Below are 14385 nucleotides of genomic sequence, written 5' to 3' on the forward strand. Positions count from 1 at the left end.
CCCACTTCCGTGCCACCCAGCAGGTCATTTCCTAGGCTGTAGGTGTGCTGGACATTTTTCCTCCCTAGGTGCAGCACTTTGCATTTCTCCTTGTTGAACTGCATTCTGTTGTTTTCTGCCCACTTGTCTAACCTGTCCAGGTCTGCTTGCAGCTGTTCCCTGCCCTCCGGCGTGTCCACTTCTCCCCATAGCTTTGTGTCATCTGCAAACTTGGACAGAGTACATTTCACTCCCTCGTCCAAGTTGCTGATGAAGACATTAAAGAATATTGGTCCAAGGACCAAGCCCTGCGGGACCCCACTGCCCACACCCTTCCAGGTCGAAGCCGACCCATCCACCATGACTCTCTGGGTGCAACCCTCCAACCAATTCGCCACCCACCGGACTGTGTAGTCATCCAAGTCACAGCCTCTTAACTTGTTCACCAGTATGGGGTGGGATACCGTATCGAAGGCCTTCCTGAAGTCTAAGTATACAACATCTACCCCTCCTCCTGTGTCCAGGTGTTTCGTAACCTGGTCATAAAAAGAGACTAGATTGGTCAGGCATGATCTGCCTGCCACGAACCCGTGCTGGTTTCCCCTCAGCATAATTTGTCCTGCCGGGCTCTCACATATGTGAGCCTTGATAATTTTTTCAAAGATTTTGCCAACAATGGAGGTGAGACTGACTGGCCTATAGTTGCCCGGGTCCTCCTTCCTCCCCTTCTTGAAAATGGGGACCACATTGGCCCTTTTCCAGTCCTCTGGGACTTGACCCATGCACCACGAGTGTTCGAATATTCCCGCCAGTGGCTCTACAATGATGTCGGCCAGTTCCTTCAGCACGCTCGAATGGAGCTCATCTGGGCCTGCCGACTTAAAGGCATCCAGTTCTTCCAAGTGACTCTGCACCACCTCAGGGTCTACGCGTGGTAGTCTGGCACCTTGCTGCTGCCTCTCTAAAATCCCAGTGAGAGACTTGTCGTGTCCCTCGCTTAGGAACACTGAGGCAAAGAACTCGTTGAGGAGTTCAGCCTTGTCCCCCCTGTCCGTCACCAATTGTTGCTGCCCATTTAGCAGGGGTCCTATTCCTCCCTGGGCCTTCCTTTTACTCCCTATATAGCTAAAAAACAATTTCTTGTTGTCCTTTACTTGGGATGCCATCCTCAGCTCCATGGTAGCTTTGGCCCGTCTAACTGTCTCCCTACAAGCACGAGCAGAGGAGGTATATTCGTCTTTGGTGATCTCTTCCTGTTTCCACTTTTTATGTGCTCCCCTTTTGGCCCTCAGGCTGCCCTGGATTTCTGCGGTCAGCCAGGGAAGCCTCCTGGCCCCTTTCCCTCTTTTACCCTGCACAGGGATCATCTCGCTTTGTGCCTGAAGGATCGTTTCCTTAAGGCACAGCCACCCTTCTTGGGCTCCCATCATTTCAAAACTCCTACTCTGCAGTGCGTCCTTGACTAATCGCCTGAGTTCATTTAAATCAGCTTTCCTAAAGTCTAGCACTTTCACCCTACTAGTTACCTTACCCACTCGACGTCTTATGGTGAATTCTATTATTAGGTGATCACTGTCCCCCAGATGGCTACCGATCTGTAGGTCCCCTACCATGTCATCCCCCATTGCCAATACCAGATCCAGTATGGCATTCCCCCTAGTGAGACCATGTAACTCCTGTGTCAGGTGGAGGTCCTGTACACAGGTTAGAAACCTGCGTGAGCGGTAGGACTTTGCCGTCTGTGTCTCCCAGCAGATGTCTGGGTAGTTTAGGTCCCCCATGACTACCGCCTCTTTAGCTTTTATGGTCTCTGAGAGCTGCCTCAGGAGCCCCGCATCTATTTCTTCCCCTTGATGTGGGGGTCTGTAGCAGACCCCTACCACCAAATCCCTTTCTCCTTGCCCCCCATGTAGTCTAACCCACAATCCTTCTACTTCCTCATCCTTGGATTCCGTCTTGATGAGGGTTGACGTATATTGCTCGTTGACATAGAGCGCATCCCCTCCCCCTTTTTTCCCCACCCTGTCCTTTCTGTACAATCTATAACCCTCAATATGTACTGCCCAGTCGTGGGACGAATCCCACCAGGTTTCCATTAGCCCTACTAAGTCGTAGGTGTTTTGTGCAAGCAGGAGCGCTAGTTCATCCTGCTTGTTTCCCATGCTCCTAGCATTAGTATATAGGCACTTGAGCCCTGCGACTGGTGCCTTTGCTGCCCCCCTGCTCTGAGTCCCAAGGGGCCCCTTATTTCTACATGTGTCAAGTGCATATACCTCCCCTGAACTGGACTAATAATGCAATGTATGATGTTTTGTCAGGTGTGGAAGAAGCATTCCACAGGAAATTAAAGGCGTCTGGATGACAATACTTTGATTCCCAAAAGGAGTCTTCCCTCCCTCTTACCATTCTCCCAATCTCAAAAATTTTTGAGAGATGGTTTCCACCCTGTTTTTATCTCTTAACAAGCACAACTGTTCTCTCCTTCTTCCAACAGCCTGCATATACACCTGCACCCACACATGTACTGCATGCTTCATAAAACAGATGTTGCAGGATTTTTAATCCCCACAAGTTCTCGGATGGATTAAAACTCAATTCTCTAAGTATCATTCTTAATTGCTACACCAAGTAATACATGCTTATGTTAACCATCATTTACAATGTAAACTAAAGCAATAGATAGTCAAATATAAACACCTGAAATTCAGGCTGAGCTACACCAAATGGTACATCCATGACTTTTTGATTGTTTTTTTTACACCTGTGTCTGGCTCAGTAACTGCTGTAACAAAACCCAGGTGGTATGTAGGCACCTCTCACATTCTACATACCTGTAACCCTTCAATGGCCAGCTTGAGGATGGAAGGTGTTAGCTTGGAGGCTTGCTTGAAGGAGAAATTGCTCCAATCTATAATTAAAATGAAGCCATTTATCTGAAGTTCTTGATCTTCAATGAGAACTTCCAAGGATAACAGAATAGCCCGTAGAATATCTATGAAGGAATTCCTAAGAACAAAGCAGAAATACAAAAGGGTTGAAAATGCAGATATGTCATGGATTTCACATACATAAGGGGCTAAATGATTTATTTTAAAGATGTTCTTTTAAAAATACACTCATTTTAAAACATACTGCCAAGGTTTTTCTGTTAGAAAACACACATTCTAATATTTAATTTGATAACTTGTGTTTTCTACGGAGTAAAATGGACTTAGTTAAATCCCAGATCTTTGTGTGGCATCATTTGTAATAGATTTTAGTTAAGTTACATTGGGAAAATATTTCTCAGTAATAAATTAAACAGCTTTAGGCTATCAGTTTAAACTTTAAACTCCTGAACTCTTGGGTACATTCCAAAAGTCTACTCTAGCATCTACACTATTAGGAGGAAGATAAGAAGCAGAAGGGTAACTCTGTGTATGACTCACATAAATGACTTTGCTATAAATAAAAGAGAAGCTGTCTGACTTGTTCCATAAGGAGGGGAAGATTTTAGTCAGACTTCAGACACTGCTCAGCTTATATGACTCAAGCACAAAATAACAGCTCCAAATAGGAAGTCTGTATTAATTAACAGCTAGCAATTAGTAGTTGCAAGGTTTTCCTTATCACAAAAGGAAAAAATAGAAAATTCATTAGTTATGAATGTGGAAGGGGGAGAGACAGAGACCAACTGAGAATAAAACACTGAACATTTTCCCTTAACATGTCATGCTGGACTGACAAACTTGAGTCTGATTTGTACCCACTTACAACATTTTTACACATGCTTAAGTCTGTTAACTTGAAGGGAATTATTCCTGATTTACACAGGTGTGAGAAAATAATTAAACCCTATAGGTTCTCCTTATCACCAACTTGAGAAATGAGACAAGAAATTTGTAGAGCCTTTTAGTGAAGAATGAAGTATAACCTTCTAGATGAAACTGATGACATTATACTTGTAATCCTTATTATTTTTGCATTATTCTTAAGTTTCTGAGTTTTCTGCTCCTGTGGAAAGGTAGCTGCCATTTTGCTACAGGAAAGATAAAGAATGTGGTCTCACATAGAGACATTAGATGTGCTCTTTTCTACTGCTTTCTTTAGTTTAAAAGGAGTCATTTTAAACCTAAAGTTATATGATTTCAATCTGTACATGGAAAAATAAGAGGTACTCATAGTCCAAGAAGACTGGAACCTTTCTTTCCTCCCCCACTACATGAGGCCATACTTATCCCTTTTTAGAAGTAAGGACAACTCTGCTGACCCATGTCAGAGCTGAATTGTGTTCTTGGTCTTTTTTTCTTTCCCTTTGGCAATTTTTGACCTAAAAGTGAATAATTCTTTCTTAGAGAAACTACATCTTGGAAAGTCAGTTTATTTTCTGTGCCTCTTTGTTCCTTTGGTGTAATGCACCAAAAAATGTTTTCAAAAGTCTAATAGCTGAGGTGATTTGATATTCACAGAGCTTACTGGTGTCACTGAGATCGATGAAAAACTCAGTTTGGATTGAAAGTATGTTTGGCTTTGCTGGCATTGGGCTTCAATGCACCACAGCAAAAGTAACAGGACAACCTCAAACCTAACCAAATTGTACAGAAAATAGGAATTGGAAAGTCAAACAAAAGGTACACTGCTTGGGAAAACACTAAGGCAGAAACACAACATTGAGTTAACTTGTTTCTCAACAGAACATTTATCCTGATTTCCTTAAAAGTGTGATGTGCAAAATGCATATATCACTTTTGCTGTAGAAACGTCATCCACGTGAGGTCTCCAGAACTACCCATCAATCCCTTGGCCAACTACAGACAGCCCTGAATTCCCACCCTTAGACTGTGAGTGGTCAATTAACCAGCAATAGCATTCTTGTCTGATCATGGGAGGGTTGCTACACCTCAATTATATCTAAACTATTTTTAGTCAGGATCCACCCCATTTACAATGGGGATAATTTTGTGTAACCTCATACATATGGTTGCTGGTGTTTATATGACTGTAATTAACAGGGATTCAGGATTTAACATGCCTCAGCTGCTTCATGGTAACTGTCCCTGTGCCTGTCCCAGTGAAGGCTAAACTGGGGCAGCCTTTCTCTGAATAAAACAGGCTTAGCTTGGTTTAGCTTTCACTGACCATAATCTAGAAACAAATACAGCAGAGCAGCTGAGCCACGGTAAGTCCCTACACTTTGTTAATTGTGGGCATAAGTCCATGTGCCTGCAATTACTCCACAGTGGGCATGTCTATTAATGCAAAGCAATAAACTACAGCACAGTTTGTGTCAGAAGTTATTGCTCCTGGGCACAGCATTTGCAAGTGCACCTGCAAGCACAGCACACTGAGCCAGGGCAGCACAACCCCAGCTGGCAGGAAGCCCAGGGGATCTGCCTGCCAGCCTGGGGCTGCTCCTGCCCAACTCAACATGATGTGGAGGGGCTGACCGAGGCACAAGTGTGCTACAGTGCAGGGCTAGCTGGCCCCACACTGTAGCATCCTCATACCCCAGTCACTGTCTACACGTGCATTGCAGCAGAGCAAATAACTCTGCCTTAGAATAGTACTTGGGTCGGGCTGTACTATCCTATGGCAGAGTTAATTAGTTTGCTCTGGCCTAATAGCACCGCATGTGTAGACAGTGATGCTTTACTGCAGAGCTACTTAGTCACCTTTGTAGTAAAGTGTCTTTGGAGAAGCACCTAGTACAAGGGTAGGCAACGTTTTTTGGCCAGAGTGCCAAAAAACCCACAATGTCTACCTTGGAAAGTGCTGGAGTGCCAACATGCCGGAGCCCAGAACGGCTGTTTGCAGCCTTGCAGCTGCAGATGGCCCACAGAGCCCAGTCTGCTTGCAGCAAGGCTTACAGCCTCCCAGCTGCCTGCTGGGAGCAGCCTGGGCTCTGTGGCTGGCAGCAGCTGCTTAGACCCTGGACTGGTGGTGGTGTGCCGAGCAAAATGGCCTTGTGTGCCATGCTCAGCACGTGCGCCAGGGGTTGCTGACCCCTGGCCTAGTGTGTAAATGCAGGCCAGGGTTGGTTGGGAAGAACTTACACAGAACATAGAGGCAATCTTTTTAACTTAATGGAGAATGCCACTTGACATTGAAGCCCTCTACTTCCTAATCTTGTGGCTTTCAGCTAAATCATTCAGCTACTTGACTTGTTTTCCACCCAAATATTTTCTCATGCATTTACACACATTCATTTCCTAGTACCCCATATCTTTGGTTCCTTTGCTTCTCTGTCCCCACCCCAGTTTAACACACTTACAAAAAGTGAAGTAAATCACTATTCCAAGAAAAGGAACTACAATAGCTCTGTATGGATTCAGCATGGAATCTATTTCAGTGAGCTATTAATGACTCACAAAAGAAGTTTACATCCCCTTGAACAACAGAAGCAAGAAGGAAAAATGCCTATTCCATTAGGTTGAATGGCAAGGTATTAAAAAAGAGTGTCTTTTTTAAACACTGCAGTAGAAAATGGGAAGTTGATCCAAAATAAGCTAGTAGTATGGAAGAATAATACCAAATAATATCAAGTCAGGTTTTGGTAGGAGGTTCAGAGCCGAAGAACTGCTACAGGAGTAAGCAGCCTATGAAAAATGTTGGAGAACCAGGATGCAAAAAGAACACTGAAGGGGGAAAGGACTTTGCAGAGAAGCTAAGAGATGTATTTGCACTACTATGCATGCTGGGGAAATACTTAGCTAATAAAGATGAAGTCTTGGAGACTGAGGTGTTAGAGAGGAGAGGCTCAAAGAAACTGATAGATTTCTAAGTAGATGGTGTTCCCCTTGACGTTTGAAGTCACTATACCCAATCTATAACTTAAGCATGCATTTAGATTAAAGGACATGAATAATACTTTGCTGAATCAAAGCCATTAATATCAGATAGAGAGAGATGCTAACAAAACATGTAAACTCCCACTAAATTCTGAGACTATCCCAAGGACTGAAGAGCAGCAAACATTGTACCTATCTTCACATAGGACCTAGGTGTGTTGCTGGGATCTACAGGATGTGACAAACTATAGGTTTTATTGTAATTTTCTGTTTAAAATGTGTTGATGTTTTACTAATGTTTTGTGCCTGTTTCCTTGATTTCCCTGATTAGCCTGCGCATGGGGAATAAAGTCTTAATAGAGACCTTGCTAAGTGCCAGAGCTGCCTAGAGCAGGGACAAAAATAAGTAGATCTTCAGCATCAACAGAGACTTGAATAGCTTCATTGAAACTACAGCAAAGGTGGGATTGCTGGTGACACTGAGGAGGCTCCAGGGAGACATGACAGTGGACAGTGCAGAGTGATGTGTTGGCTGGTGGGAGGTGGTCTGAAGAGAGATACCAGCTGAGCAGCTTTGGGGCTCTGGGCTTTGAGGAAACAAGTGAGCAACTTTGTGGTGCTCAGCTCTATGCAGGCTGGATTGTGAATAGATGGGCTGCTTCACACTTGGGAGGGGGACAGAGAACCTCTGGCTGGGTGGCCTTTGTCTTCATTGAAGAGGAACTTTCTGTTTTGCTGCTTGGAACTTCAGGGTATATTTCTCTCCTTAACAAGAGTCAAATTCCCTCTCAGGAGCTGAACTAGAATGCAGTTCCTTGAATGAGGCAGGGCCACAGAAAACCAGGAAGGGTCAGGGATTGCAAGGCTAAGGTCTCTGAGTTGGAAGGAGTTAGGGATTCCCCTTCCCTAAAGGGGGCAGGAATCTGTGGCAGACTGTTGAATATTACTTCAGTAGCAAATAAATCAATGTAAACAATAATTAGAGAAATATACATTACTAGGTAAATGTAATATAACAGGGGTAACTGTTCCTATGTAGTAAAAATATGGAATATCTTCCTAGTCTATGGTAGTATTTAGCAAATAGAACCAGAATAGTGGACAAAGAAGGAGTTAGAGTCAATTTATTCCAAAATAAATAAACAAATGTTAACAGACTTTCAGAAGAAGAAAAACTTTTAGCCTAAGTTGCACAGAGTAGGTAGTAAAATTTTGCCATAAATTAGAAATGAGGTAAGTTACAACTTTCCTTCCAAACATCAAACAAAAAGAAAAATCCACCACAAGAAAAGAATAGGAGAAAACAATTAATGTTCAACTTGGGCAAAGGTTTACAGTATGATACCACACTAATTCCTACTAGGAATCATTCATTGATAAATGAATCTCTTTTCAGTACTATTTGGAAAATATTAATCCTTGATTTATTAACTGTAAAAGAGGGTGATGAGCCATATGTTTTTGTAGGCTAATCAAAAATAAAGAAACTGTGAGATGCTTCATAAAGACAAAGGTAAATGAGGAGCACTGTCACTGAGGGCCTCGTTACATGGCAAACTTTGAGCTGCTCACATGTTAATCACTGTGGGTATGTCTACACGAGAAACTTTGCTGCACTTTAGACTAATCTAATGCACAATAAAGCATCACTGTCTACACCTTGCTGGCAATTACTGTGCATTAAATTAGTCTAATGCACTGTTTGCTAGTACCAATACATACAGATACTAGAAAAACAGTGCATTAACTAATGCTCAGAAGTACATGTGTAGACACTGACTGGGAGCAAATTGCTCCTGGTCAGCCCAGGCAGCAGGGGGCCACAAAGGCTGCCTGGCTAAGCCCTCAAACTCTGGGGGTGGGAGAGAGCTGTCCTGGCTCTGGGAGCAGCTCCTTCCCAGCCACAGGGAGAGCAAGGCTGGCCCCAAGCCCCAGGATGTGGGGGGAGCTGTCTTGGCTCCAGGAGTTGTGAATCTTGGATTGACAACCTGCAAATCATGGCTTGCTACACTTATGTAGTACCTCATGGACTTCAGTGAGGTTTTATGAGAGTACAGCAGTTAGTTCAAAGCTGTTTTGAGGAAGAAGTGCTCTCTTCTTACATATAAAAGACGTCCACCACAATGAAGCCCCAAAATGATTGGATCTTCTGAAACCTAGTATAATATTTCTATAAAATAAAGATAATGACTCAGCAGTTTCCTGGAATCGTTTTCAGCATTGTAACTTTATAATGTGTTGGCTAAGACTGGTCATCAATCTCCAGTTTTAAAGGATTCAGTCAGGGAGCAGAGAAAGCACTTTGCAACTCAGATAATGAAACTTTGCCAAAAATAACGAACAGTCAAACGGAAGAGTTCACAACCAGCCAAGGTGCTGAAAAATGCTCAGATTATATAGCTAAATTCTGAATAACATATACACTCACAGAACTAGGTTTATTAGCTAGAGATTAATAAGCAGAGAAAAAGAGCTACATTCACAGCAGTTTTGAACACTTTCAGTTATTTTATCTAATCCCCTGAAAAATATGAGCAATTTAGTAGCACACTCAAACTGGAGATATCACTTACAAGGTAATCCTAGTTTTTATTGAGGAACAAATTTATTTTCCCATCACAGTACTTCAGTATCTGCTTTTCTTTCTACACGACTAGAACATATAGATATGAGATCACTAGTGGGAAAAAATGTAGTATTAAATTAAGGCATTAATTTCAATTCACTCTTCTCTAGCACCCAGTTTAGTCAACTGAGGGTGTCACTGTATGTCAGTTTCAAGCAGACAAGTGTAAGTGTTTTGTAACTGGAGTTTAGCAAGTTATTCTATTCAAGAAGTGTATAAGACTATGAATATTGTTCCCAAATAAACTTACATGAGGGGTAAAGGAAATGGATCAGGGTAGTAGCTTGTCTGCCTCTAAAATCCTTATTTCATTTGAGTATTAGCAATAAGAGTTGGTGAGAGAAGTTTCAGCTCTAACAGATATTTGTCCATATCACAAAACTACCATTACATGATTAAATACATGGACGACATGTGCGCACCCCCCCCCCCCAGCAACCAGTCAGCAACTGGTGGGGGCGGGGGGGGGGGTCCCTCTGCAGCCAATCGCACTTACCTGGAAACGGACGCTTCATCCAGTGCTCCCACTCCCCAGCTGGTGCTCTCAAGGGGGTACCAATGCTCCGACTGCCCCATCCCCTGCCTGCCACCTAAGTGGGGAGCACGGCCTGACAGGGGGTGCACATGCACCCCCATGTACCCCCTACACATCACCACTGATTAGATAAGAGACAGTTCCCCACAAATGTCCTCACTGGCTTCAAATTCCTCTGAATCTTTGAGCTTTCTTAATGAATTTAAATAATTTCAGCCCTTAGAAAAAGATTGCATAATAGTGTTTGTATCATTCAATTTTGCCCCTCAGTGGATGTGCCTACACATGCTGTTGATGCACAGCAATAAACTCTGGCGCAGTTCATGATGGAGTTTGTTGCTCCTGGGTGTTGTGTTTGAGTGTACACCCAGGACCGCAGCATGTTGAACTGGGTTGGAGGAGCCCTGACTGGCAGGGGGCCTGGAGGGCCAGCCTGCCAACACAGGGCTGCTCCAACCTAAGTCAACATGCTATGGAGGTGCTGGCTGGGGCATGAGGTTGCTCCGGTGCCAGGCTAGTCGGCAGGCAGCCCCCACACTGAAGTACCCTTATGCCCCAGCCAGCTCTGTCAGTGCCTACATGTGCATTGCAGTGCAGTAAATAACACCGCCACAGGACAGTACTTGTATTTACAAGTATTAACCTGTGGCGGCATTTATTAGTTTACTGTGGTGTAATAGGGCCAAATGTGTAGATGCTGAGACTCTACTGCAGAGCTAATTAGGCCACTCTTCAGTAAACATCTCGTAGATGCATCCAGCCAATGCTTCTTAGATGTAACAAATATTCACCACATTATGTTTCTGCTTGAGGTCCTTTTGCATACATGTATTTATGACACTTTTTTGCTACTACTCTTTATTTCACTGGAATACCATAGCAACCAGCAGCCTCTGCATGACACAATTTGCATTCAACCCTATGTTACAAATCTCTTCATACATATATTTGGTTATGTGTAGCTACAGACACCAAAAATCTAGTTTGTCCTTAGTTTTAGGGTGCAAAGTCTGAGATATAAAATAAAGGTAAGGACATACACAACCCCCATCCTACAGGTAGAGGTAGACCACAGGAATGATGCCTATTTTGTATTTCTGGGGGTATAAATTATCCCAGAAGTATCTAGAAAGTAAAGGCAAGGAGGAGGTGGGCCTATAGCTTGCTGCTTCTTTATTTTCTCTGCCCATGTCCTGCAGAAAGGAGCACACTGCGCAACCCTCTAATACAGCAGTTGAAAGGATGGTGCTAAATGCCTACTTCTGTGCACTGTCTACAGCAGTGGTTAGACTCAAGGCACCCTTGGAACATGGCAGCTCTTTGTTTTCTCAGTTTTTTAACTATGGAAAAATAATAGAGTAATTCTTCTTTTGCAAATAACCTAGAATGACACAACAGGTCACAATGTTTTTAGCTCTATGGGTTCCTATTTGAAATCTCTGGGTTCATCTTGTGGAGCTTGTGTAGGTGCTTGCACACCAAACTGCTAATATTGTGCAGCACCTGTGACACCCTGCAACACCCTTAAAGACTCTAATTGCACGCTAGGGTGTTGAGGCCCACTGGCCCACTGCCACAGAGCAATGAAAATCCCTCTCAGATCTCTTGTTGGACTTGATCATGAACAGTTCTGACATTACTAAGCAACCTGTCCGAGTCCAACAGAGACTTCAGCACATGCTTAACTTTAGCATGCAAATAACACCTTTATTCAATGGGACAACTTAAATACTTAAAGTTACTTGAACATCTTGGTGTTTTTGCTAGCCTTTCAACAACATATTCAGGACTTTGCTGCACCAAAAGTCAATGAATGAGCTATGTGTTACTCCAGGTAGATGCTATAATCTAACATGGAGTGTAACATGTTCTCCTGTTGTGATTTTTAAACAGAAAAATACTGCTAAAATATTCTATTTTAAAAATTATTTAGTATCCAAAAACTACTGTGTTTACTCATATACCATGTGCAACTTTCCCCCAGAATTGTATTGTTTAAGCAAAGAAGTTGATTTCTGCACCTGAATAGAAGCACAGGGATGCTGGAATAGATGCCATGAGCTTTTCTCTCTTCCCTGCCCCATGCAAGAGGGGCAGAGTCCACTTCTCAGTGTCATTTACCCTCTCCCTGTTAAGGTTAAACCTGAAGCTCCAGAGCTGCAAGGAGAGTGTGAATGACACTAAGTTGTGAGTGACACACCACCCTCCTGCATCCAGCCAGCTTTCAGCCATGGTTACGCCATGCTGTGACAGTTAAGATTCTCAAATAAAAAATTGTTTTCTTCATTCTGCCATACCAAAACAAGGTGTGTGTCTTATTGGGAGTGTATGGCATATGAGTAAATGTGGTATGTTGGACCTACACTACACTTAGACTTCACTGCTTCTGCCAGTGATAATTTGTTGATGATATTGTTTTTATTTTATTTAAGTGTATCTTGAGCTGGTGGCAGGACTTACAAATTCTGAAATAGTCCCAAGTCCAATTCAGTTATAACAAAGTACTGTAATGATTTAACTACAGGAGACAGTACTTTGTATGAGCAAGAGAGGGGCAATCCCTTGACCCTAATTTCTGTAGAGGCACTGACTTTAGTGTATACTACAGAATGTTATTTTGGGGATTTTTTTGCTTAATTTAAATTCTTCTTTGGGATCATAAGAAATTATATGTTGGGACATACCAATTATCTATCTGGTCTAGCATCCTGCCTCTAATAATGGAAAGTTCTGGAGATTCCAATAAGAGTGCTTTAAACTCCTTCCATGTACCTATACTATAGCCTCCAAGGACCACTATAGAAGTGGTAGTAATAGTAGTAGTAGTAGTAAGTAACAACCACAACAACAGTAATAATAATATGGGGAAATGTTCTCTTATTGTCAGAGGGTGGATTGCTTATGCTTGAAAGAATTAGGATTTACGGTTTTTGTTGTTTTATTCTGTCCTGTGTAATTTCAGTCTTGTCTTATTCATACTCTGCATTGTAATCTGCTTCTGAACCATACTAAGCTTTTTGCCTCAATTTCTTGCATCAATGAGTTCCACAAGTTATTTTTCATTATGAGAGAAAACTGATTTCCTTCTGTGCATGTCAAATTTACTGTTTAATTACACAGAATGCATCCTTGTTCAATTATATTAGGAAAGCATAAACAGGGATTCAAAGCAAGCTTTCTTTGAACCATATACATATCTCTGTTGTATTTCACACTGCCTTTTTCCTTTCTGATTTGTATAGTTCTAGGCCTTTTAATTTCCCCTGTTATGTACACACCTCTCCCTCCAATCTCTAATGAATTTTTTCATTGCCATTTTTATATGTTTATAAATATTACATGCACTATCTTTTTAAGCTTATGTGACCCCAAGTAAATTCAGTAGCTAAGGTGAGTTTCGAATGTCAACATACAGAATGGCATATGCCATCCTTTTCCATTAATTTTTTTGTCTTATTGTTCATGTAGCTTAACACCTTCTTTAATTCTCTGTTTCTTACTTGGTCTGTCCATAATGACTAGAGTTTTTTTCCCTGAGAAGTTAAAACTAGTTTAAAATAGGGAACAAATGACCTGCATACCAGAGGTAGTCAGATATTAAAACTTGTAACTTTCTACATTGAACTATATTTCCTGCATAATTAACTAGGATTCTCTAGTTCTGTGATTAAGATGCCAGAGTTAATCACAATCCATTCTAATATTGACTAAACTATAGTACTTTTTAACTGTGTATTTTTCAAATCATCATTCAATTTACTTATATTCACAACAAAGCCTTTATTAACCTTTGCTGATAACTGGCCCCTACCACAAATATATGGGCCTCTCAGAAACAAGGACACTAGGTACCCATGGCTGGGGAAAACTTCACCTATGTTGTTCTGTGAAGGCTTGTGTGCCTGTGAAAGAAAGCAGTAGACAGTCTCTCAGATGCACTTGGTTATATCTGTCTGAGAAAAAAAGCCACAGAGCTAGATTGTAGGTTTAGTGCTGATTGAAAGAGACTAGTAACTATGGGCAAAGAAACCATCCCAGGTTTTCCAGTTCAGTTTCTGCTGTGTTCAGGGAAATAGGATATTAGACCTTCTTTGCTTAAAAAAGTGGGAATCACAAAAATGTATCACAAAAGAACATCTGATTCATTTCTTATAATTTTTCCTCCATTGGAAATAACCCATAATACCTGAGGTTGCTAACCTCTGCAGTAATGTATAGAAATTAAAAGCACTAAAATTATATAACAAAACATTCCATAGACAAGGAAAACACAAAACATAATTAGTTACTTTTGTGATGTTACACATGTGATGCCAATAAATAAAAATGTGTATCTTGGACTTGGAATTGATGTCTGTGATTTATGGAAACGATTACATTTTTAAGGCCTTGTTTTGTGAAAACAGCACAACTTGCGGTGGAGGAAAATATACAGGACATAGAGAACTTCGCATTATAGCAAGTAGAGTCAATCCTTT

At 41.9% G+C, this 14385-nt stretch overlaps 1 protein-coding gene across 1 annotated transcript in view; it reads right to left on the minus strand.

Annotated features, from left to right (window-relative positions):
- Positions 1 to 14385, minus strand: part of CLVS1 (clavesin 1) — a 158249-nt gene that overhangs the window by 121590 nt on the left and 22274 nt on the right. Inside the window, exon 2 of the mRNA XM_014606813.3 lies at positions 2811 to 2985. Coding sequence (XP_014462299.1) covers positions 2811 to 2985 — 175 coding nt within the window. The remainder of the gene's footprint in view (positions 1 to 2810; positions 2986 to 14385) is intronic.

The sequence above is a fragment of the Alligator mississippiensis genome, chromosome 3 (assembly GCF_030867095.1).
Source record: "Alligator mississippiensis isolate rAllMis1 chromosome 3, rAllMis1, whole genome shotgun sequence".
Lineage (NCBI taxonomy): Eukaryota > Metazoa > Chordata > Crocodylia > Alligatoridae > Alligator > Alligator mississippiensis.